Here is a 25823-nt window from a genome sequence, read left to right on the forward strand (position 1 = left end):
TACACTAAGAAACAATTCAGTTGGAGGTAAGCATTTTTAAGTTCCATTAATCTAGTCGCAGTGTGAGAGATAAGCACCTATTTAGCTTTCTCCCACTGAAATTATTGGGGCTTAAAACGCATTACTTAGGCTGGATCATATCTCACATTTTCAGATCATATTGAAGACCCAGTTTATCAAAAGATTGATATAAAATTAGAAGATAAAAGAAGTTTATTTTTCTCATCAGCAGACCCAGTTTCAGCACTTGGTATGATCGGGTAAATGCTGGGGCTGAAGTTCTCGTAAAACATTTTTACTAGGGCAGCGGTGCTTAGCTCAGCACTGTGAAGAGAAGCACTGAGTGAGCGGCTTTCATTATCACCATCTTTGTGTCCCCAGAATCCCTCAGGGCAGTGCAATCTTGGGGCCCAGAGGATACAGGAGGGAAATGAAGATGTGGTGGCTGTTGTAGCCACTTCGCCCAGCATTTCTCTCTTAGCGCCAGACTGAATGCTGATGCCCTTCCCTACTACTGCCTGCTGTTGCCTGGCTGAGTGTGATTACCTAGGCAGGAGGTTGAGGGCAGTGGTGGGGACAGGCGGTGGTGCTCAGCCAAACATTGAGGAGAGAAGCACCACGTGAAATGGCTGCAGCAGATTTGGCCATCTTGATTTCCCTTCAGTGAACAATGGTTGATCTTGTCTCTACCACAGGAGCTCTAGTGCTCAAGCACTGCTGCTGATACAGGCCTTAGCTAGACCTAAGGTTTATCCTGGGATTGTCCCTGGGTCATCCCTGTTCATGTAAATGACACACAGGGGATCCCGAGAGCAGGCAGGGACAACCCTGGGACAATCCCAGGATAAACCTTAGGTCTAGCTAAGGCCTCTGTTTGGGCTGCATCTGACAAAAGCAAATAATACTTTTCTTGGATGATCTAAAAGTAATTACTGCCTTTGGGAAGTTCCCTTAAGAAATAACATACCTATGGACTCTGATAAGCTCTTTTTGCCAGTCTTCCCAAGCTGTGTCATCAAATTCCAATTAATCTAGTGAATGATTTTCACCACAGCATCTTACCTTCATAGTCATTTTGGTTTTCCCCCCCTTAACTTCAGCTATCTGCTCTGCAAGCCAAGGTACACTATCTCAAGTTCCTCAGTGATCTACGGCTATATGGCGGGCGTGTCTTCAAAGCAACGTTAATGGTAGGCTATTTTATTCTATTTTTATTATTATTATTTTGCCAAATATTCTGCAACTGGCTAATGAATGGGATAACGAATTGCACCACAACTAATGTTGAACAGTAGCTCTAATACTATTTCAAGAAGATTTATTTTAATTACCTGCATTATTACAGAGCTATCATCCTTTAGGACCAAGTATATACGATTATAAAAGTCTTGAAAAATATTTTTTTCAAGAAGTGTAGGTATGTGATCTACAGCCAGGTTAAGATGGATAATATGGGATTAATACAATGTATTTAGTGGAAGTAAACGGATTTAAATCCACATATATTTCCTTGCTGTGTGAAAATCTCATCTATTTTGCTTCCTTGTTGCAGCAGGGAGAAAAGCGTTCTGAGGTGACATTGTTAGTGGGACCGCGATATGGCATCAGCCATGTAATAAACACCAAAACAAACCTGGTAGCCCTACTGGCAGATTTCAGCCACGTGAACAGAATTGAGATGTTTACAGAGGATGAAACTATTGTTAGAGTTGAGCTTCATGTGCTAGATGTAAAAGTAAGTTGACCAATAGTCAATTGTCTGAATTGTTTCAATAATGTTCTCACTTTGTATTGTAAGAATCTAAAAAGAGTTCAACAGATGTTTCAGTTTTGGTGGTTCATCATGTTCAACATTAAGTCTAGCTTAATCAGACCTTGTACTGATTTTCTTAGTTTGTACACTGGAGTAATATCTTTGTAATGAAAAGCTCACTATGATGTTGTAAAGAAGCTTAGTTTGTTTTTTATCCTCTGATGAAAAATTCACTACCAAAATCACAATTACTATTTTGAAGAATATTTGTTCTCTATTTATTACTTTATACTGATTTTCAGTTTCAGTATCCTTATACATATTTTGTAAAAGAAGTGGCCAATAACAGTTTATTTGCACAAGACTCCAAGAAGAATAAATAGTAATAGACTCGAGATTTTGAAAGTATTTGGAAAACATTCTTCTCTGTATCTTTTCAGAACATCCAATATCAACAAACCTTTTCCAGATATTTCAAAATAAAATGCACCCTGCCCTTTTCAGTCAGGCTAACTAAGATTAATTCACCACATTTTGTCAACTTGTGCTAATTTTTTCCTTGACTGCTTTGAAGAAACTTGGTGGCAGTATGCCAAAGCTCTTATAAATTCTTCACAAAGTGAAGGATTGCTTTGAAGCAAAACACTTTGACCAAAAGTGAAGAGAAAATGTGTTTTTCACCTGATCTAATATTGTACAGGCTTTACTATTGTGTGAATGACACAGAGCCAAGAAGTAATTAGGTGCTATTTACACTTTATATCAGTTTGATATCTAACCTTGGGAGATTTCAAAAAGGCCATCAATCCCATATACCTTCTTGGGTCATTGGATGTTATATTCTCATTTAAGGGCTTTGATGCCCACCTTGTGTCAGTACCTGTGTCATATACCTATGTCCTGTGCCATGCACCTACTAGTCTTTCACAAATTCTGCTGAAATGAAGTGAGGACCACTGAACTCTGAATTGGTAAACACAGATATTTTGCCCAGCAACTATTTTGAAAGATGCACAACTCTTCCTCATCTCCTTGGGTCAGAACAAACCTGAGCCATATATGAGAGAGCCATGATAGTACTTGTCCAGGTCTCTGAGATTCTTAACAGAATAGACCCCATTTGCCTCCATGGCCAATTCTCCCTAGAAAAACGAATAACCATAATTTCAACTGTTCATTGAAGAATACATTAACTGGAATACCTCTGGATTTGTCTTAAGACTATGACCTTAGTTAGACATAAGGATTATCCCAGGCAAATGGAGGGGTCGTCCCTGCCTGCTCCCGGTATCCCCTGTGTGTCATTTGGATGTACAGTGATGATCCCGGGATATAGGCCTAGTCTAGCCATGGCCTCCGTCTGCACCTTCTAAGTGGAAGTCAGAAGATCTGTTGTACCTAGAAAACAAGAGAAAGTGTGGCCTAGCAGATTCTAACATAAACAAACACCTCTCCAGACCTCTGCATGATCCCACAATGCAACTGTGCATCAGCCTGGAACAAATTTTAAACTGGCTTAGAAAACTGCATCGGGGCAGAGCACAGCAAGCCTTAAAGTAGGTCAAACACACACACACAAAGAGAGAGAGAGAGAGAGAGAGAGAGAGAAGATGCGGGAGGGGCTCCATCTGCTGGAATCTTTGAAGCTATTGGTAGTCCCTTCAGGAGCTGATGGAATGAGCTCCCCACCTTTTCAGAACATATCTTCTGAAATCTTACTGAATCATGAAATCATGAGGGTCTTTAAAGGGAGGAGTTCCCTAGCTCAGTTTTCTCAGGATGTTGGTGGTTCTTTTCTTCTAAATAAATTGCTCAAGAGGTAATATCAAAATAGTAGAGACTATGGCCCTTTTTACTCCTAAGGATTATCCCAGGAAAATGAAGGGATCGTCCCTGCCTGCTCCCGGTATACCCTGTATGTCATTTGGATGCACAGGGATGATCCCAAGACAATCCCGGGGGGAAAGGCAGGTGTAGAAATGGCCTATGATCCAGATCCAGTGCTTGCCAAAGTGAAGACTTCGCAGTTTCCATCCCTCAAGTAACAGGGCAAGACATTATTAGCAACCAACTGAAGATAATGATTTCTATTTTCCTCTATAGCAGCAGTAATGAAACAAAGCAAGAAATCACCCCTGTAATTTAAATTGTTAATTTTGAAAACACATTTGAGTCCCTCATTTGTGGTGAGGGTATGGTGGATATGCCATTGTTTTATTACCGTTCTTATTGTGTTATTTAAAACAGCTTTTTTGGTGGGGGATACTGTGTGTTAATGAATTATATTTCACAAAAACAGCATAAAGTGCAAAATAAAGTATTACCTCCTATAAAGGAGAAAGTAATAGTCTCCATGTTTGACAGCAATAGTCTCAATGTTTATTACTTCTATCAATATACTACATATATTAGAGAAAATATGCGAAGAACTTTTTTTTTAAAAAAAGCTAACGTGTAGCCTATAAACGTCTCTCAAATTCATAGAAATCCCATTGAACTTAATTTGACTTCGTCCTGAATAAACATGTTTAAAATCATGCTGTCAATTTAATTACGTTTAGGAGATTTGCTTACTACAAATATATGTATGTTCTCAATCTGATATATTTTACTCCCTCTAAGTTAATAGACTTGTCTTCATGATGAAATGACTTTGTTGTCTTTTTTGCTTAGCCTATCATTTTGCTAATGGAATCGTCAGATGCCATGAATCTTGCCTGTTTAACAGCTGGATATTATAGACTTCTAGTGGATTCCAGGCGCTCAATATTTAATATGGCCAGCAAGAAAATTGGTGGAAACCGTGAAGCAGGTAATGAATACTGATAATGCAGTGGACATTCAAATATGCAAAATAGTGTACCAGTTTACTTTTCAGGTAAACTTTTCTTCCTGTCTGTTGAGAGCACTCTGAAATTAAAAGCATGTCCTTCTACAAATCTGTTTTGCAAAACCAAGTTTTTAAAGGTGGCATGTTCAACTGGAGAATGTCCTCAGAATCATATCAGTTCCCTTTGTCTCTGTGCCAGCCAAAGTAAAATTGTGCAATTTACTTATTATGCTGTCAAATTGGTTGAATATTTTATTTGATCTTACTATGAGTCACTATAAGATTTCACTATGTGAATTCTCTCCGATGTATAAAGAATGGATAAGGAGCAGCTAAAAGCAGACATCTAAGGTTATATGAACAGGATGAATCTAAAATATGGATGTTTAAAAATAATAAATAATTTAATCTGAAGTATCCCAAATGGCATAAATTGATTTAATAATTTCCTTTTCTCTCCCATGTACCCATTTTTAGGGATTGAAACTAAGGGGAAGCATAAAGTCCATGGATCAGAGTGGAACTGTGTAGCGAAAACTACTACATTCCCAGCAGAAGGAGAGGGGGAGACCCACATGTTCGTAGATTCAAAACAGAAACCTGCAGAAACCTGTGACAGCACCTTATGTCCAAAAGAACACAGGCACCTATACATAGAGAATGTTTATAGTTCAAGTGGGATTGATCAGCAGCTGGCCAAACAAAGTGACTCTGTAGAGGCAGAAGAAAACCGAAATTTAAACCAGCAGTCTGTGCTGTCCTACTCAGGAGGATTGGAATCAAGCAAGAAAACACAAGGATCTCCAAGAGCTGCAAAAGTATCCTTTATATTTGGAGATCACAATTTGGATGGTATTAATCCCCAAACTCTTGGCTATGAAAGACTATTAGATGAAAGTCCAGAAGCATTAGAAAAGCAAAGAGCTCTTTATATAAGCCATGCCAATGACATTAAGGGTTTGGAGCTCTCTCCAGATGCTGACAGCATTCAGTTTGCTGCTAATTCTGTATATGCAGGCTTAAATGAGGGGAAAATATTTGGAGCTGCAGAAGGAATAGAAGAGCCTTTGCTGCATGATATTTGCTATGCAGAGAACACAGATGATGCTGAAGATGAAGATGAAGTAAGCTGCGAGGAGGACATTATGGTAGGAGAAATCAATAGGCCTGCTCTTCTCAGCCTTTCAGGTTCTAGTGATGACATCATAGACTTGACATCACTCCCACCTCCAGAAGGTGATGATAATGAAGATGACTTCCTGTTGCATTCTCTAAACATGGCCATTGCTGCTCCTCCACCTGGATTCAGAGATAGCTCTGATGAAGAAGACTCACAGAATCATACAGTACAGTATAGAGGAGACAAGAAGGAAGCCAATGACATAGGGAGTGGTGATATTCCAGTGTCACTTATTGATGCTGTCCCTACTAATACTGAAGGAAAATGTGAACGGGGGCTAGACGATGCTGTGGTTTCTACTCTTCAAGCACTGGAGGCCTTGGCTGCTTCTGAGGAACAACAGACAAATGACAATTCAGGTTCTTTCACCACTGTTACATTTATTCATTGAAACCAATCATACCATTTCATCCATTTTTACCATTTAGCCTTTTCACCATTAGCCTTTTTGGAAACATTTCATTGTTGTTGTTATTATTATTTTTTGCCATCACCTATACATACCATTTGATAGAACTAGCATTATGTTAAGTTGCCTTTCTTGGAAACTATGCAATATGTCAATCAGTATTCTAGAACCATTTTTTTAAACTTACTAAACCCATTTTCTTATCAGTATGTTGAAGTGCCTGACATGGTTTCATTAATTGGCTCTTATTCTTTGTGGCATACAGGTGTAGCCATCTTGAGAGCATATAGCCCTGAATCTTCATCAGATTCTGGCAATGAGACTAACTCTTCCGAAATGACTGAAAGTTCTGAATTGGCCACAGCACAGAAACTGACTGAAAATGCCACCGGTATGTTTTTGCCCGCTAATGAAGGTTACCAACCACTTGTGGAACCACAGGCCGAATTCTCCATCACCAAGAATCAGGCTGGAGGACTGCTAATGAAATCCTTACAGTCATCAGCTAATCAGCAAGTTACAGAGCTCCAGTCAAAAGTTGTGCCTTCAAAGCAGATTCTCCATTCAGATAACATGGAGATGGAACCAGAAACCATGGAAACAAAATCTGTTACTGAATATTTTAGCAAGCTGCATATGGGGTCTGCGGTATATTCTTGCACTACTAAACGGAAAAGTAAGGTGACTGATGGGGAAGGGAAAACGACTCCTGATGGCAATGCTGCTATGAAAAAACAGCAGGGGGCTAAAAGACCAGAAGCTGATGAGCAAAGGGGTAAAATGAGTACTCTTTCCTCGAGGGAGGGTCAACGCATAAGCACTTTCAATGTGGAGAGAACTGCCTTTCGCAAGGATGGCCAAAGATGGTATGTTGCTTCAGAAGAGGCAGCATTGGAGAAACCAAATTCAGAGACAGTGAATGGGAAGACAGTTCCAAGAGTTTCTGGTCTTGGGGAAACAGAGATAGACTGTAAAGATGACATGTATCCTGAGATTGATCACAGTGGCATTTTAGGACATGGGCCAGATGAACACTTTGTGTCAGATGTGAGTACTCTGTCTTCTCCCAAAGACCGAAAGGACTCTGAAGATGCTGATTTGTCTGTGGATGATCGTCTCCCAAAGCTTCCAGAAGCAGAGCAGAGTGTGCCTAGATTATGTGAGTATCACTTAGCTAAGCGCATGTCATCTTTGCAGAGTGAAGGCCATTTTTCCATGCAAAGCTCACAGTGCTCTTCAGTGGACGCAGGTTGCAGCACAGGCAGCAGCACATGCGGAACCCCAGTCGAATCTCCTCTTTGTACCTCTGATGCTAAGCACATTATGCCTGACTCGACAGGAAAAAGCATCAGCTATATTCCAGCAGATGAACGAGCGGCCATGCTTCCCAACCATGGAGCAACATACAAGGAGCTGCACCAGCAGCCGGAAACTGTGTGCCACAGAATGGCTGTTCCTGTTATACATTCTGCAGTGAATTCTGCTGACCCCCTGTTTGGCACTTTGAGAGATGGATGTCACAGGATTCCCAAGATTAAAGAAACTACAGGTACGGCAGCATCACAGCATTGATCTGAATATGTATAGAAATCATGCGCCATCAAAAACTGTTACAGTAAACTGGAGTGCTCCAAGTGTTAAGATGTTAACCTTTGGACCATTTCATATACTCACTAATACAGAAATCCTATCTGTACAGTGGAGCACAGAGTTTTGTGCATACCTGCAATACCTACTGCATTACCTGCATTCAGTCGCACACTTATATCTCTGATTTCTAATCTCCTTGCATCTCGGATATGAGGAATCAAGTGGTACATACGTATGCCTGAAACAAAATTGGGGTGTGTGTGTGTTTTGATTTGAAAATACTGTAATGTGTGTCCTGTGTATCACTAGGTAGTCATGAGAGAGGGAGGGAAGGAGAAACAGAGAGAGATCATGTTTTGTGGAAAGGCTGTCCCTGAGGCCAGAAAGCCATTGAGAGGCATTCTAAGGTATCCATCAGACCTAGCTTTATGTGGGTGGAGAGAAACAAAGGCAGAGAAGTGAGCAAGGCAGGCAGTATTACTTGGTCTCTTAAAGCACAGTCCTGTGAATGTCTATTTAAAATCAAACACCATTGATATTCCTAGGTAAGGGCGTGTATAAGATTGCAACCTAACTTGCTCAGATTTGTTATTATGAGACCAAGAGTGGGGATACCTTTTACTCCTGGTGAACCTCTTCCTTATGTGGGCTCCCCAGGAAAATAATTTCTGTTAGGCTGCCATCCGTCAGGATGAGCCTCCTGATATACCTTGGTCTGTGCAGCTGCTTGGGGAATTCTGAGCCTTAGGGAAGAAGAAAGGTCCTTTGGGTTTCCCTTCCCAAAGGCCAGAAACAGAGAGCTTACCAAAACCTATTACAAAATCTTAAAACACAAGCGATAACTTTGTAACCATGTTTTTTTTGTGTATGGAAGAGTTCAATGAGGAATCCCTTTTAAACAACACAGCCAAATGTAAAAAAAGGGGGTTTATTTAATGGGGGGGGGAATAGAAACGGGGAGGAGGTGGAGAAACCAGGGAAGTCAACAATCACACATACACATGATCCCAAATAAATAAATAAATAAATAAAAAGTCATTCTAACTTATGTAGTCATTTTACCTTTAAAAAGTCATTTTACTTATCTGCTCACTTTACCTACTTGACTACAGTCTTGGGTCCCAGAGCATATGCTGAGTAGAGATGTATAGGATTAGACTGCACATTTTTTAAGTCCTTGCCTGAAGGCCAAACTACACAATACATGCAGTTCCATGATTTCTTTTTCCTGCTAAAATATTGCTTTTTCCCCAGCTGAAAAGCAGCTTCAGTCTTTGAGCAGAAGAGCAGCCAGTGGAGGGGGTATTTAACCCTTTTACTCCTCAAATTTGCTCAAATCTGGGCTCTTTGGAGGGGAGAAGACGGGATATAATTCCAATAAAATAATAATAAATATATTTTCTACACACTCAGAAAACATCTCGTGGGGGTGATTTTGAGTGGACAAATGGCAGAAAATGAAAGGATTAAGCAGAGGAGGTAGCACAGACAACCTTTTTACACCACATTGCAGCTTCTGACGCTGCTTTGTATTTATTTATTCATTCTAAAAACAGAATTTTGAGAGGAATCTAAAATTATTTCCTAGGCATTTAATGGTGAAACCCTCTTAAGGTGGCAAAAGAAAAACCCAACTGAATGCGTTGTGTAATTTGGCCAGTTCAAGACTTGCTCCAGACTCAGTTCTTGACCGAAAGTACTGAGAGAGAGGCAGAAATCGTTAGCACAACAGAAATTGTGCTAACGAGTATAGATGTGAAGTGATCCTGAGGGGAACAGGTTTATCCTGACACACGTTCAATGAACTCATAAGAATGTAGTGGGGTCGTGCAGACTAACCGTGTGCAGACTACCTCCCCACATGCTGGCCAACCCCCCTGACAGCCACACGTTCAGCATCACTGCAAAAGGGGCTTACATGCATACAGAAGTATATAGGTGGAGCTCTTTTTGTTGAACAAGAAGCCTGGCCAATCAGGGTTCTCATTTACATGGAGGAGCCCTGCTGGCCCCGTCACACATTCATTGAACATGTGGGCGGTGTCTTCTGAGCACCCTTGTTGTCTGTGCTTGACCAAGTGCCACGCTTGTCTGTGGCCATAGCTAGACCTAAGGTTTATCCCTGGATCGTCCAGGGGTCAAACCTGTTCATCTAGGTGACACACAGGGGATCCAGTGCTCAAGCAGGGGCAAACCCTGGATGATCCCAGGAGAAACCTTAGGTCTAGCTGTGGCCTCAGTGTGTGTGTGTCGGGGGGGGGGGCAACTTCAGTACACCGACACATACACCTGCTGGCTCTCTGAAAGTTACTAATAATACCCTCATCCGCAAAACCTAACTTGCTTTGCCAGGTGGCTAGCTTATCCTGTAACAATTTGATAAAACTGAGCAGGATCCAGTTGTGCCCTTGCATAGGTGGCCACGGTGCACATGCGGCCCTTCCGACTGTGGCCACAATGTAGCCCTTCCAGGGGCAAGCCCTGAATCTGATCCGTACTCAAGTTGGAACAAGCTTTAAGGTAGAATTTGGAGGACTTCAGTGAGCTCAAGCTTTGCTGATTCGCCCATCCCTGCTCTGAACACAGATTAAATTATCCATCTGCACAAGGTTTTTTAAAAGGACATTTTGCATTAAGGTTCTTTATCACAATATCTGTATTCCAGAAAAGTGTTAATGAACAACGGTGTTGTTTTCTGTTCTTTCAGTGATCGCTTAACATTTTAAATAATCAAGAACCAGAAAACAAAACAGTGGAGACAAATTGCAGAAGACTCTTTTAACTCTCCTATATTTTTAAGGCGTGGGGGGGGGGGTGAACGAATATCCTTGTTGCTTGGAGAGTTTTCCTTCCAGTATGTAACAAAAAGAAAGAAAGAGAAAACAATGGCTGAGTTCACATGTAACACTAAACCATGATGGGTTACTAACCACTATGCATTGTAGATTATACAAACAGCCCACTATGGCCATTCTGTAGAGCATAGGAAACATCCCACAAACAACACATGAACCCATCATGGGTTCTGCCAGAAAATAAACCATCATGACTTAGCATTACATGTCATTAAATTGCCAATGTCATTAAATTTTATTCATGATAATGAGATTCTGGAGAAAATAAGGATGTAAACAAACACAAGATTTGGAAGTGCTTTCATTGGATTTTATTCCTCTTTGCAGTCAAAGTCTGGGGGAAAAGTAGCTGCCTGTGATTACCACTGATTGGCTGGTACCTATTTTGTCATTAAGAAACCATACTGCCACCACCCAAACCCTGGAGTAGTTTCTTGATTTTTTCTTTCTTTTAAGTAGTGAGAGTGGAGAAACAGATAGATAGATAGATAGATAGATAGATAGATAGATAGATAGATAGATACTTATTTAAAACTGATATAAACTGATAATTAAAAAGGTAAGGACTGAGGCATATGGGAGGCTCAAGCCTGGGAGTTGAATTAGTACGTGATTCACTACTATATGTATGCCATTCAAATGGCAAAGTCAAGAGGAAGCCAGGTTCACACCACAGCTGAAAGACTACTTGTGAGTTTTCAGTTTTTACATTATGTGTGTCTTCACCCTAATTGACAAATAACATGTCTGTTGTTTGTTTCAATGATCTGTATGTCTCCTGCAAGAGCCATGACTGTATGTATATATCAACCATGCCTGAGAGTCTAAAAATGAGTATTCATAATGTTAAGCCTTTTTTTAAGTGAATGTTGAAACACTCAGCCACTAAAGGGCTTTTTGAGATGCTTAATTATTCTCTCTGTTCTTCTACTACCCCTAGTGTAGCTTTCACAGAGCCTGTGACTGGAAGACGAGGAGGCATGCCTTCAGCTTTTCCTAAACAGCCCAGAGCTGATTCCATCATGCTATCATCCCACATTCACTACGAATCAAAGGTGCCAAGTCAAAACCAAGACTCTATTGATGTTCCCAAAGTCAGCCTGTCAGGTGGAGTAGCGGTTAGTTTATGGCCATATGAAGTGATGGGGGGAAGCCTCAGAACACCACACAAGAGGAAAGTTTTGCAACGTAGCAGCAGTGTCACTGCAGAAACTACAGGCATTGAGATGTTCCTTGAGAAGGAGAAAGCAACAACCAGTGTGTTGTATACAGACACCACTGAACCAGATGACTCAAAATCAGAAAAAAGAGGAGAACTTCCTCTGGGCAAAAAGTTATCGAAACGTTATTCCCAAAGCTCTGTGAATGTCAGTGTAAGCAACCGAAGATCTTCCATCTTGACCACCACCCAAAAGGAGCCCAAGCAGTACAGAACCTTGCCCTTACGGAAGCTAGACGCTAGCAACTGGAAATGCCGGGGGCCCTTTAGCTATTGTTTCCTGAAGAGAGGAAATGATGAAGATGATGAAGATGAAGTTGAGCATAGAGACAGCGCCCAGCTCTCGTGCCTCTATCATCCTGAGATACAGTGCATGGTTGCAGAACTCTCTACTCAGTCTTCCTCCACGGAAAATGAGGAAAAAGAGAAAGAAGCTCTAGAGGCCCCCAGGGATGCAGAAAACAGTCCAATCAACAAGAGCATTCTTGAAGATGAGGATGGCAAACCCAATACGGATCTCAGCGACATGTCCTTCGATGCACGAATTTCAAGACTCGGTGTCATGAAGGAAAAGAATTACGCAGTGCCTGATGGATTTCTTGCAGCACAAAAGGATGCCAATGAGCTACTCTGTTTGGTCCGGTCAAGTGTAGGGAAGAGGGAGGATCATCCAGAAACATATGACCTTAAACTTTCTCAGTACAAACAACTGTTATCTGTAGAATCGAGACAGTTGGGAAGTGCCTGCAGGAAAATGGCCATGGCTGAAAAAAGCCCTGAGGAAATGCTTGTAGCGATGACTTCTAGCTTTCAAGTACTCTGTTGCTTAACAGAAGCCTGCATGCGTTTAGTTAAAATCATGAACTCTGAAACACAGCAGGAGGAAATCGTAGCTAAAATAGATGAGGTTGTAATTAACTACATTTGTCTTCTAAAGGCTGCAGAAGCTGTGTCTGGCAAGACCTCCAGTGACTCTAGCATTAAACTCTGGGCTCGTCACTCGACTACCATGGCCACTATTGTAAGCACACTAACACGTTCTCTTAAAATGCTTTTAAATAAATAAATAGAAGTCACTTCATAATCTACCTTTGCAAAGCCATACATTAAAAGAAAAACTTTTTATTTACTTGTACGTGGATGGACTAATGTTAACAAACACGGCTCTCTCTGTGTATATTTTGTTACTTTATATAAAATAGGTATGGGACTTTAAATATATATATAAATATAAAACTGACAAACTTCTGGCCAGTTCTATCCTCCTGTTTCCTTTATTAAAAAAAAAAAGATACTGTACAAAAGCATTTGGGCATTTGGCTTTTTCGTAGTCAACTCTACAGGTGTATGATCTTAACTTCTAAAGACTGCAATGCTAGAGGAATTACTTTCTTTTCCCCTCCAGGTTTATACTTGGAAACCATACTATTCATGGTTAGAACTAAGAAATGGAATCATAATGTATATAACAGTATTTAATGTTTGAATTATACTTTTTAATAGCAAAAATACATTTTAAACCCCAGAGACTATGATGACTTATTAGAGATTATATATATAAATATATAAATATATATATATACATACACAATAAATTAATCTTTTGTTCATACTGCTTGCTTGATGCATCTGTTATGTTATTTCTGTGCTGCCATTTAGCCAAAAAATGAACCCCTACAAGGTGGCTCACAATGGTTCAAACAATACAAATGCACAAATACAAAACTCAAACAATAAAATGCAACTTACAAAAGTTTAAGACAGCAATATCTCAGCAACAATGGAAAAACAAAACCCCAAAAACTCAAATCCAGATATATCCTTCCCCTGCGTAAAACCAAAAGCAGTCTCCCAAAAATGTCAGAAGAGAGCTTGAGTAAAAACTCATCTCAGTGGGTGGCTTCCCCATAAGCAGCAGCTTCTTAGAGGGGTCCCAGTTCAAGGAGGTTTGTTTGTGCCAGTGGAAGAATTCACCCCATGATTATTTCAAACAGTTTCTCCCCAGTCCTTTTCTGGGCAGCAAGTCCTCACATACAAATAAAGGAAAGTCTGGCTTTGCACCAACGTTTATGCATTGTTTTCACTGGGACTTTTCTCAGTTCTGTACCTTGAAACACTAGCCTCAAATTATTTTGGTTAGTGTGTTGTGTTAGATTAGTGGTGGACAACATATGGCCCTCCAGATGCCTGCAACTTCCATCAGCCCTAGCCGCCATAGCCAATGTTGAGGGATACAGAGAATTGTAGGCCGAAATGGCCACAAGTTGCCCACTCCTGTGTTAGATGGTAGGCCATGAAAGCTGGTGTAGGAACACTGTTTCATTTGAGGCAAAAGAATGCAAGATACCCAACCCAAGGTAAATGAAAGCAAAAGCAATGTTACCATGAACAGCAATGTATGTTATATGCAATTGGTCTCTTGAACAATTTGAACAGAGTGATTCTTAATTTCTTGGTAGATTTTTCTGGCCTCTGATTTTATGCTCTTTGATTTGTGTTCCATGCATTTCTGTTCTGCTGTCTTCCAAAATGAGTCAACATAAAGCTTTTACAGGAAGCCAAATAATAGACTAACAATTTCCTAGCAAGCCAGTTTTCCAGTGAAACTGTGGGACTGGTAGTAATTAGTGATGAACAGATAAAGCTTGAGAACGTGATTACAGAACATGTGCAAAACAAGTAGACAAAAAATGGCCACAACCTTTCATCCAGCTCATGATCAATGAGATCAGGAATGCTGTAGCAGCAGATGTCCTGCATCAGAGAAGAGTTATACTAGAATGCTTGAGAACCCTCCCAACTCCATGATTCTAAGTACCCTTTTAAAGCATTAGTCTGCCACAGAATGCTTGCATTCTGCATTTACCTTACACATTTTATCTCAACTTAGTAAATCTGGATTTTTCTAGCATTGACAAATGTGCTTTCCAAGTTTGGTTCTCACATGCAAGTGGCCATTTTTCTCTTCACATTATGCTGTTGTACTACTGGGTAGAGAAAACCTGGGTGACAGTGTTGGAAGAAGGCCCAGTGCTCCAGCTATTTCAATAGATCCACAAGAACTTTTAATAACAAGCAGAGCCTGTGTCAGCAGAGATTGTGTCTACAAAGTTGTTTGAGGATCATACAAAACTTAGACAAAACATTTTTTTCTTTTTTTGTCTAAAGGCTATCTTGTGGTACATGGTTTTCAAGCATTTCTTGACATCTGGAATCTGTCTTCAACATTTTAAGCTTCTCAAGCTATTGTCTAAAGTACGGCTGCTCAACCTTTAGTTACCAACTGTCCTCTTCAAACTTGCTTGTGTTTTCACTTTCAGGAGGTTACCAAAGACCTAGCTACTGCATTTCTATGATTTTTGTGACTTAAAGTATTAGTACTGTAAAATCTTGTTTTAAAATAAATTGAGGGACTTTAATGTCTGCTGTTTTGTGAACACTCATGTTTTCGAAATTCTCTGCATCCAATAAGCAAGAAATCCAAAGTAAGGGTTGTTGTTTTTGAGAGGGGGTGTTTGTAAATTGTTTTCTTGGGGCTTGAGGTTTGCAGGGAATGGACATGAGCAGCCAAGTTAGGTCAGGTCAGGTCTCTTAACAGGAAATTTAGGCCTATGGACAGCTCCCAGTGGGTCCTGCTGGGTGGAGTGTCCCCCCTTATTTCAGCTATAGAGGAATGTTGTCTCTGTAGAAGGCTGAAACCATCCGAAGCCTTGTGTAGGCTGACAAGGCCTATACTATAGACAGCCCTGACTCTTTGGAAGAGCCAGCTATGTTTTTTAAACAGCACTTGCTTGTATCTTTTGACTTTTGTGAGGTTGGTGAGATGGAGGTGCAATTGTGAATTCATGTCCTGAGTGAGAGGATGATGACAGGGCCACTTTCTTCAGCCAGGAGGACATGGAAGAAGGTACTGGAGGTTCTCCTTGGATGGAGCAGCCTGTACTTCATCTTCTTCTGAGTCTTTTTCATTGTGTAGCAGAATCGGGGACTGTGGCTGTGTGTGTGTGTGTGTCTGTGTGTGTGTAGATGCAGAGTGAAGTCTTGTTTGTTTGCTTTTGTGTTATACATTGAGATCTTGCCTTTCTTCCAAAGAGCTCAAGGCAGCACACATGGGTTTCCTCTTTTATCCTCACAAGAACATTGTGAGGTAGGTTAGGCAGAATGACTGGCCCAAGATTCAGTGGGCTTTATGGTTAAGTGAAGTAAAGACCTGGCTAATACTGTAGCTGCTCTTACATTATTATAAAGCTTGATTACCTATGAAGATATTGGAGTATGCCACAAAATATATGGAGAGTCAAGTGGCCTTTGAGATGCTGTCCATCCCTGATGTAGCCTAATTCTTGGGCCTAATAATCTGTAATCTACATAATTTAATATGGAACCAATGCAGAGTCAAACACTGTAATGTGTTTTTTTCTGTCACTATTCAAGACAGAGCAATGTCTGTAGCATTAATTTGCATCTTTTTTACTTCCAAGACTAACCACATTGGTTGCGACCCAACTGTGTGCATGTATCAGCTAACTAGTTTGTCAGGAAATGGGATGTGTATGGACAAAATCTAGCCAATCTTCTTCCAAGACAGCTGTTCAGCACTTTTTATATATTAGGACTACATGAGCTCAGCTCCAGCTTTTGGATCAGTCTGGAAAACACACACAGCACTTGTTTATATGTGCAGCACCCTTTCTTCCTAGGGATAAATGTGCTGAATCTTCCTTCCATGCTGATGCCACATAATAGGATCAGGATAGTTTTATGGAAGAGGTCTCATTGACCTCATTCTGCATAGGTTTACTAAAGATGGCAACAGGGCTGGGCAGAGGGGGGGCCAGTGGGGCCAGTTGGCATGGGCCTACGATTTTGAGGGGGAGCTACTCCAAGTCCCCCTGGGCAAAGTGGCTTGAATTTTCTGTTGTTGATGATGAATTTGCCCAAAGAAAAGCACGTAAAGCATTTCTGAATGTGAAGAAGTGATGTCTTATATATTATCTTGAATAAAAGTGCTTGCCATTACTTTTTTTATAAATCATTCTAGTTCATATGTATTTAGATCTGATTAAAAAATACTTAATGAGCAGTTTGAAAAAGGGCCTACATTTCCCATCTGGCCCGCGCCTATTACCAGCTTTGCCTGGCCCTAGATGGCAACCCAAGAATGTAAGAATTTAACAAGGATGTGTTTTAGTTAAAAGCTATAAATTACCATGAGTTGAAGGAAGATGGGATATAGCTAACACTGTATTTCAAGAAGCTGAAGCAATAGGTTGAGTCAGGCCTTAGCTAGACCTAAGGTTTATCCTGCGATCATCCCGGGGTTGTCCCTGCCTGCTTCTGGGATCCCCTGTGTGCCATTTGCATGAACAGGGATGACCCCGGGATTATCCTAGGATAAACATTAGGTCTAGCTAAGGCCTCACAGAGTTATATCCAACATTGCACTCATGCAAACGTTACAAGAGTTGATGATCTGCTAGTGGCTGCACAAACTCTAGCAGCACAACTAACACAAGGAATACCTGACTTAATGAACTCATAATGAGTTGTGGAACATCTTACAGAACATCTTGTTTCTGTACAACATTGGTGTTTCTCTGTAGGCAATAAGGATTCCCCAACAGAGCACTCCTCAACACTGAATTAATAGAGTTAGGCTCTGGTTGTGGAAATCACAATGGGTGCTTTGAAGCTCATTAAACCTTTGGAATGGGAAATAAATTCACAATCATGTAGATCAGGGGTCAAGAATGTGTGGCTCTCCAGATGTTGTTGGAATGCAACTCCCATCAGCTCTTGCCAGCATAGTCCAGTGTCAGGGGCAGTATGCTTATGTACCCTAGTTGGTGGGGACCATGGGTGAGAGGGTGCTGTTGCACTCGTGGCATGCTTGTGGGTTTCCCGTTGACAGCTGGTTGGCCACTGTGTGAACAGAATGCTGGACTAGATGGACCCTTGGTCTGATCCAGCATCAGGGCTCTTCTTATGTTCTTATAGTCAATGGTGAAGGATCATGTGAGTTACAATCCAGAAACATCTAGATGATCACAGATTCCCCATTCCTGCTGTAGATGCTTTCTTAGATATAGGCCCCATAGATTTTAATGAAAGCACCCTCAGAAAGATACATTCAAGCTTTACCTTTATAAGCTCCAGCAAGTGTATCTCATTGACAATTACAATATGAGGAGAGTTCATTCATGCTACACAGGTGTGTTAATTCACAATTCAGAACTCATGAAACCCAAACCATTTACATTTTATGTTATAGCCTTATTCTGCAACATTAATACATTTTGAAGTTTCAGTACATCTATAAATAATGGGGGGGGGAATAATATTTGCATTATACAAATGTGGCAGTTGTCACATAGCAATGCACCCAAGAACTTATTTTTCTACTCGTGTATAACATTTGGATAAATATAAAAGCTAGATCAATAGCTCCTCATGGAAACATTTTTATTACAGATTTCAGTTCTCCCATGAATAAGAACTCTTATGTGAATTCATCCTTGCACAGAATTTTGGATATTGACTCCCATTTTCCTTCTTGCTGTTTTGTTATTATCTCTAAACAACAAGAAGAATTAATGAGGTTATAGGAAAGGTTTATGAAAGTAATCATGTGTAACATGAAGCATAAAATGACAATTTTTAAAAATGTGAGAACTCAATTACCTTGAGGTCTGTGTTGACTGATTGTGCTGAAATCTTCTATCAGGATAGCACATTGCTATTTGTGTGAAAGTATTTGTACATAAATGATGTTTTTAAAATGAAATGAAAGTATGCTCAGGCTGCAATTTCTTTAACATGGATTGTACCCAGTCTTGATATATTAAACATTATTTAATTTCTTTGGAAGTGTTGAGGCTCATACTTGCTTGGAAGTTGAATGTTGTGAGGTGACAGAAGAGTCTTCTCATCCCATATAGAAAGGATGTCTTGTGATTGCTCACTGGGGAGGGAGAGGCATTGAAAAGAAACATTCCAGTATTGGCAATGCCTTTATACACATCTATGGTTTGGGTGCATTTGGAATATTGTGCGCAGTTCTGGTCACCCCTTCTCAAAAAGGATACTGGGAAAGATGATAAAATGGACAACCAAAATGATTAGTGGGATTAAGCACATTGCGTATGAGGAACAATTACAGTGTTTAGAGCGGGGAAGTGACAAGGAGGAGATAGGATAGAGTTTTATGAAAGAATTATGCATGGTGTGGAGAAAGTAGATAGAAATAAGATTTTCTTCCTTCTCCCATAATATTACAACTCTGGGCTATCCAGCGAAATTGATCAGCAGGACAGACAAAAGGAAGTACTTCTTAACATAACGCATAGTTTATGGAATTCCACAAGCTAGTGCTCATGGCCCTAAATGGAGATGTTTTTAAAAGTGGATTAGACAAATACATGGATGATAAGACTATCAATGACTGCCATGATATCTAAATGGAACCTTTAGATTCAGAGGACACTGTTGGGGATTGTCAGTAGGACAAGGTTATTGTTTTCATGTCCTGCCTGTGGGCTTCCCTTAGGCAACTGCTTAGCCACAGTGAAGAGCAGTAAGCTCAGCTAGATGGGCCTGTGGTCTAATCCTGCAGTGTTTTATGTTCTTAGCCCTGCTGTTGTTTGTTTGTTTAAAACATTTCTTGGCCGCCTTTCAGGGCAGAGACCCTCACAAGGCAGCTTACAACAATAACAAGGCGGCTTACAACATCTGCATAAAGACATTTACTTCACATTGTGTTCAGGGAGTGGCTGAAAACATGTCCCAGGACTCAAATAAGTGTCAGGGGTCACATGTCCAGTATGACGAAGAGCAGTTTCCTCCAATGGTCATGCTGGCTGGGGATGATGGAGTTGTATTCCAACACATCTGGAGGGCACCAGGTTGGTTAAGGTTGAGGAATAGTATGGATTAGCTAGTTCAAATTTTTCAGTAGTAATTTTTTTCCAGTCATTGGTTGAAAGTGGATTCAAAACACTAGGAGCTTAAGAGCTTAGTACATAATGCTTGTAACCCCACGGAGAGATGGCAATGAGTAACCATCAATGGAGTGTTATTGCCCCTTCACAGACACTTGGAAATCCAGGTAAACAGATGAGACAACATAAACACTATTAACCATGTGGTTACAGGCTACAAACAACTAACTCCCCACATTGTTATAGGTGCCATTACGGAACCAGCTACCTCATGAGTCCTAGTTTTCTCAATCCCTCCTGAGTCTATATCAGACAGCTGTTAATTTGACCCTGCTTTGGACATGGTGTCTGGGTCAATAGCAGCATTTGTTCTTTTTGAAATCTTAATTATGAAGTCTTAGTTATTATTCTCCTGGATTATTGCAGGGTGTTGCTCTTGAACTCTGTATGTCATTCTAGGATGACAATGAAGGCTTTTAGATAAAGATCCTCAGTGCTTTGTTCAGACTCTTTCATGCTGAAGCAAGACAAGCGATAACCATTTTTCACAGCCAGGGCTCATAATGACCACTCCAACATCTTGCCTGAAGCAAGCAGCTCCTTGCCAGCTGATCTGTGCATTACCCATATACGGGATTGGCTTTTTAGATCACTGCCAACAAACAGGTTTATGGTGGAATACTGGTCTCAGCTCTGCATGTCTCAGTTAAGCATACTAATCAGGAAATAAGTCCTATTGAAGTCAGTGGGACTTACATTTAAGTAAACAAGTATTAGCTGTGAACTGTTAGGAAAAGGGCCATATACATATCCTTGATAAATAAATATATCTTACATTTTAGACTTAACTAAAATATGTCATGAGCTGAACATATGGACATTTATCAAGAACTTTATCTATAGACATGTGTCAGTGCAAGGGGGTTGGTACCCGTTGCACAGCTGTGCTTCCTGGGATGTGCACGTCCTGTGCCTGGGTAGGTTGCCATGATCAGTGGCTCCCCACCTGCTTCCCCGGACGTGCATGTGCTGTCCCTGGGTGGGGCACCGCGATTGGTCACCACTAGCAGATACTGTTAGAACCTGTGTTCTAATTTTGTCAATGGTCACCACTAGTAGACATTCAGTAGGCAGTAACAGAGGGAGATGAGAAGGGAGAACCAGGGCCATTAATCAGACTTGCTGAAAGACTATTTCACTTTTTTCTCTTTCCTACTCATCCCTTTTGTTTTTGTGTCTTTTTTTCGTCTTCTCTTCTTTAGATTGTAATCCTGCAGGCAGGAACTGATTGTATGCTGCTCCAGGAGTCCTTTAGGCCAACGAGAATGATAAAAATATGATTGAGAGAGAGAGAACCTCCATATTCCCTTAATGCATGGGAATATGGGGTAGTGGGGGGGGGAATTGGTCCAAAAATTGATTTGGGCTTTTAAAATCAATTAGAACAGGTCCCTATAACCTTACCTATCATGAGGGAATATGGTGTGTAGCCTATGATTCATCCTTGGTCTTGAATAGCACCGTTATTTCATTAACAAACAAACAAACAAAAGTAAATATATTCAAGACAATTATAGAAGGAAAATGGCACTATGGTACTAGTTAACAAAGTTAAGAAAAGGAAGAGAAAGCAAGACATGCTTTACCCAGTTACAGCTTTCTGCTAACAGATGTGACTTCCTATCATGAGTAACCACACCCAGTATTTTCTTTTTACTTTTATAGTTTTACACTTGAACATGATAGGTGATTGGTTACTGTGTTGTTTTATTTCCACCTCATCACATGTATCCATTGAAAAACTCCTCTAAATGTCTGCACCAAGAGTTGTGTTTTGGCTATCTGCATGTACCCCAGTCTTAACCACAAGATGACTCATCTTTGTACTGACCGGCAATGCCTGCTTACAAAGGACAATGTTTCATAATTCTTTGCTGTTTACTGCTTTTATGTACCTTTATGGTATATGCTAATTCCCTTTTTCTGTATCTCTTGTCCTCAGAGTCACTATTTCCTTTTAGGCTAGATCTACACTAATGCTTTTATAGCGGTATTAAAGTGCACTACTAACTGTTGGGGCACATTCCATATACTGCTTTTCATAGTGTTATATCCTGCTTTTTATTCCACATTCATAATGATTTGAAACAAGGTGTAGCTCTGGCCTTAATCAACCTGATTTTACTTAAGGTGTGAAGATTTTCTTTAATAAAAGTGCCTAACCTTGGTCAAGCTAAATTTATATATGCTAATCTGTGCTCTAATTTTATTTTATGGCTATGATATCCCTACAATGGGATCACCACTGAAGACCAACAGGAAACAGTGGCCTTAGCTAGATCTAAGGTTTATCCTGTGATCGTCCCAGAGTCATCCCTGTTCATGTAAATGACACACAGGATACCCCGGGAGCAGGCAGGGACGACCCCGGGACGACCCCGGGATAAACCTTAGGTCTAGCTAAGGCCAGTAGCTGAGATCCACTGAATGGATAGTGTAAACATGGCATAGGTGAAGTACTTTATTATTGCAGTACTTAAGCCAAGTACTTTTATTTCTTTAGTTTCAGCATCATTTTCATTTGACCTATTTCTTGATCATTATATTTGTCAAAGAAGCAGCTGGTGGCTCTTATGTCAGTGGGGTAGTGAATCCATCCTGAGTTTGTCAGAACCAGCCAGAATTCTTGTTCCTTTAGAATTCTGACTGGTTCTACTTGAAACCCTGAGTGGATGCACCATTCCACTGACATTGGAGCCACCAACTTCCACCGGTTATACTATTATATAGGTATAAGAATTGTGCCCAATGCTGGTGCACATGTGTGTGCACATACTTACATGCTCATACACACACAGAGCCCCAAAATAATATTGTTATTCTCAACAGAATTTGCTGCTTTATATTTGAAATATCTATCAGCAGACTGAGTTGGGTTTTGGTTTTGCATGTCGGTGGTTTTTAGCTTTTACTGCCAGTTTCCTTTGCACATGCCTCCTGGGCCATTTCACGCCACCATGTAGCTTTTTCTGGAGTCTTTAGCTCAGTCTTTAGCCAGGACACATTCTCAGACCAGTCCTTGTTCTAAACAATTCAAGGAAAATAAGATTACCTTGCAATGGCCACACGTTTTTGGCTTTAAGATTTTAGACCAGTGATGTTCACTATTTTTCAAGCAGGAGCCACTTTGGCTCCAGCCCAGATGCTGAGGACTCTTGAGAGCCTTCCTTGAGCCATGGGGGTTCTCCTCTCCTCTCACCCCAGTCCACTGAGCTCAGCTAGAGGCGCTGGGAGGCTCTCTCTTCCCAATTCTCCTCCACCTCATCCAAACAAGAACTGATCAGCCAGCCATCAAGTCACTAGGCAGGCAAATTCCTTGGACTGGGATAGATCTTTTCTTCATTATTGGGAGAGTGCTTTGCTCTTCACAGTCTGGCAAGGTCCATGCGGCTTGCTCTCTTGGCCGTGCATTCAATTTCATTTCCAATGCCTCCACAGTGTACCACTACAAATAGCTAATCATGTTGCTCTTTACCTCTTGGGCTCTTCCTCTGCCACAGCTAATTGGCTTAATGCCCCTGCATTCTCCTCTCCCCACCCTCTGCCATCTTACAGCTGATGAAGGCAGGGCTCCTGACTCCCCAATCCCAAATGCCTCTTCCAGTAGGTCAGATCACAGCAGCCAGCCCACTGAGCTAGAGAGAACCTGCTGAGAGGAGCAGCTACTGCAGGGAGAGAGAAGGAGAAAGATGCACTTGAAGTGTGTGGAACCTGCCAGTGGTTCTCAGGTCTGGCAGTAAAGAACATTGTTTTAAACAACTTTAAATTTAAAAAATAGGCAATATTTCCGCAAAGGTTTCCTTTTTTTCATATAATTTACACAAAAATTGTTAGATGAACAGAGATGTTTACAAATCCAGTTATAGAAATTTTAAATGGATTCATCCGCTAGTTAGTTTATAAGCACAAGGTTCTCTTTGACAATACTGGTTTTGAAACTTAGTAGAAGAGAATTCACATGAGAAGCATAAGACTGAGCTGGCATTCAGCAGACAGCAGGAAATCAAGGCCGAACCAAGGGCCATCAGATTCCTGACACACATGAATCTAATGATGTGTTTCCTTCTTTTTGTCTGAGGCTTTAATTCATCTAGACATTTTTTTCTGTAACATTATGGCAAAACATGCAGTCAGTGTGGTGTAGTGGCTAGAGTGTTGGACCAGGACTCAGGAGATTGATTCTAGTCCCCATTCGGCCATAAAGCTCCCTGGGTGACTTTGGGCTAGTCACTTTACCCTCAACCTAACCTACCTCACAGGGTTGTTGTGTGGATAAAATGGAGAGGGGGAGGATCATGTGTGCCACCTTGGGTTCCTTGCAAGAGCTGGGATATAAATATAATAAATAAATAGAAACACTTTTTCACAGTAGTAAGTATGAGACAGACCAAAAATGCAGTTGGAGATAATACTTTATTTATTAAAGTTTTCCTTTTGCAAAATATAGAGGAATACATGCCCAGGGCATTTATTAAGGAGCAAAATGTCTTGGCTACAAAATTAAGAAGTGATTATACTGTGCAGTGAATTCATTTAAATACTGCGTACATGGTGAGTATTATAATGCAATATTCATAATTGAAAACACAGCCTATCACAGCACCTCTGGCTTCCATTAGTTCTCTCAGATTAAAAAATGTTTCTATAACAGTGATTTTTCAATTACATGGAATGTGACCATAACCTTGTATATTTCCATCCATGCTAATTTGGAAGTATACCCATTTGATCTCAGTGGGACTTACTTTCAGAAAAATATCCATAGGATTGGGCTGCATGGGGGCAGCATGATTAGAAGGGAAAATTTACGGCAGAAGAATGGTCACATGCCCTGCCCAAGTTTGGTGGGCACATCTCTCTATAAAAACGCTAAGGCAATGTGTGGCACGCTGGAAGCTATGAGAAGAACTTTGTGTTGCTAAGCAACAGGATAAACACAGCTGAGGGGGAGCAACTGGAAGGGAGCAGTGGCATTGAAACATATCCTTGCTGAAGTGCTTTGCGTGGAGGCCTCAGGTAAGTCCTACAGGTTGGCAGGCAGGCGAGCAGGGAGGGCAATGTCTGGGGCGAGCGGTGGGGGGAGTGACTGAAAGGGGGGAGCCCAGAGTGGAGGCCGGGCGACTCGCCAGCGCATGCAGAGGCCTCAGGTAAGTCCCATGGGTCGCTGAACAGGGGGGAGGGAATCCAATGGACATCTGATTGGCCTCGCACCAGGCTTTTCCATGCACCTGCGGAAAAGTAGGAAAAACATAATATTGAACAATAAAGTACCAACATGTGGTTAGTCTGCATGAGTCAAGTTAGATGTTCCCTAATGTAGCATTGGTGAAGAGAGACCATAGGCCAGAAGTAACAGCACCTGCTTTTCATGCAGATGGTCCCACGTTTGATCCTCAGCAGGACACACCCTTCTCCAAGATACTAAGCTGTAAGGGACTCCAGCAGGCTATTCCATTCCCCCTTGACCCATTTTTGTGTTCTAGCTGATACTAAATATAGTGTAGCTACTCAGCATGCTCAGCCCTCATTGGGCTGTTTTGTTGTTGTTTATTCCCTTAGGGTTTCTTAAATGTATTTTTTTTTAAATGTAAAGTTGGGACTCACCCAAGATTATGTGGATCTCTCCCTCTTGTTTTCCAGTGGCCATGTTTTGATTCCCATTTCTGCTGCCACTCACCAAGGCGGTACCATAAGGAAGTACTAACTACAATAGGATTTGCCCCATGGCTGTGCCAACTGGAATATGGCCTATCTTTGACTAGCTATAATCAGAGTGTGGACTAATCTGGTACAATCTGTTTGTGGCTTGAGTTGGTACCAGGTGTGTTCAATTTGTGTGGATTCCACTCTCAAAACTGTCCTTGGTAAACTGGGCACAAAGACATTTAATTGTTGCCATACCACTAAAGTGTTTCCACTGCCAACATGGAACAGAGTGCTGCAGAAGTGCAAAGCTTGCTCATTGCTTGGTGCCATCTTGGCTCCCCTTT

The 25823-nt window shown here is 41.0% G+C and overlaps 1 protein-coding gene across 1 annotated transcript in view; it reads left to right on the plus strand.

Moving 5' to 3' along the window:
• The window catches only part of FRMPD4 (FERM and PDZ domain containing 4), a 246807-nt gene extending 233875 nt beyond the window's left edge, over nucleotides 1-12932 (plus strand). The window contains exons 12-17 of the mRNA XM_063126381.1: nucleotides 1101-1190; nucleotides 1553-1735; nucleotides 4427-4565; nucleotides 5061-6122; nucleotides 6438-7721; nucleotides 11563-12932. Coding sequence (XP_062982451.1) covers nucleotides 1101-1190; nucleotides 1553-1735; nucleotides 4427-4565; nucleotides 5061-6122; nucleotides 6438-7721; nucleotides 11563-12902 — 4098 coding nt within the window. The 3' untranslated portion in view covers nucleotides 12903-12932. The remainder of the gene's footprint in view (nucleotides 1-1100; nucleotides 1191-1552; nucleotides 1736-4426; nucleotides 4566-5060; nucleotides 6123-6437; nucleotides 7722-11562) is intronic.
• The last annotated feature ends 12891 nt before the right edge of the window (nucleotides 12933-25823 follow it).

The sequence above is a fragment of the Elgaria multicarinata genome, chromosome 5, assembly GCF_023053635.1.
Source record: "Elgaria multicarinata webbii isolate HBS135686 ecotype San Diego chromosome 5, rElgMul1.1.pri, whole genome shotgun sequence".
In the NCBI taxonomy this organism is placed as follows: domain Eukaryota; kingdom Metazoa; phylum Chordata; class Lepidosauria; order Squamata; family Anguidae; genus Elgaria; species Elgaria multicarinata.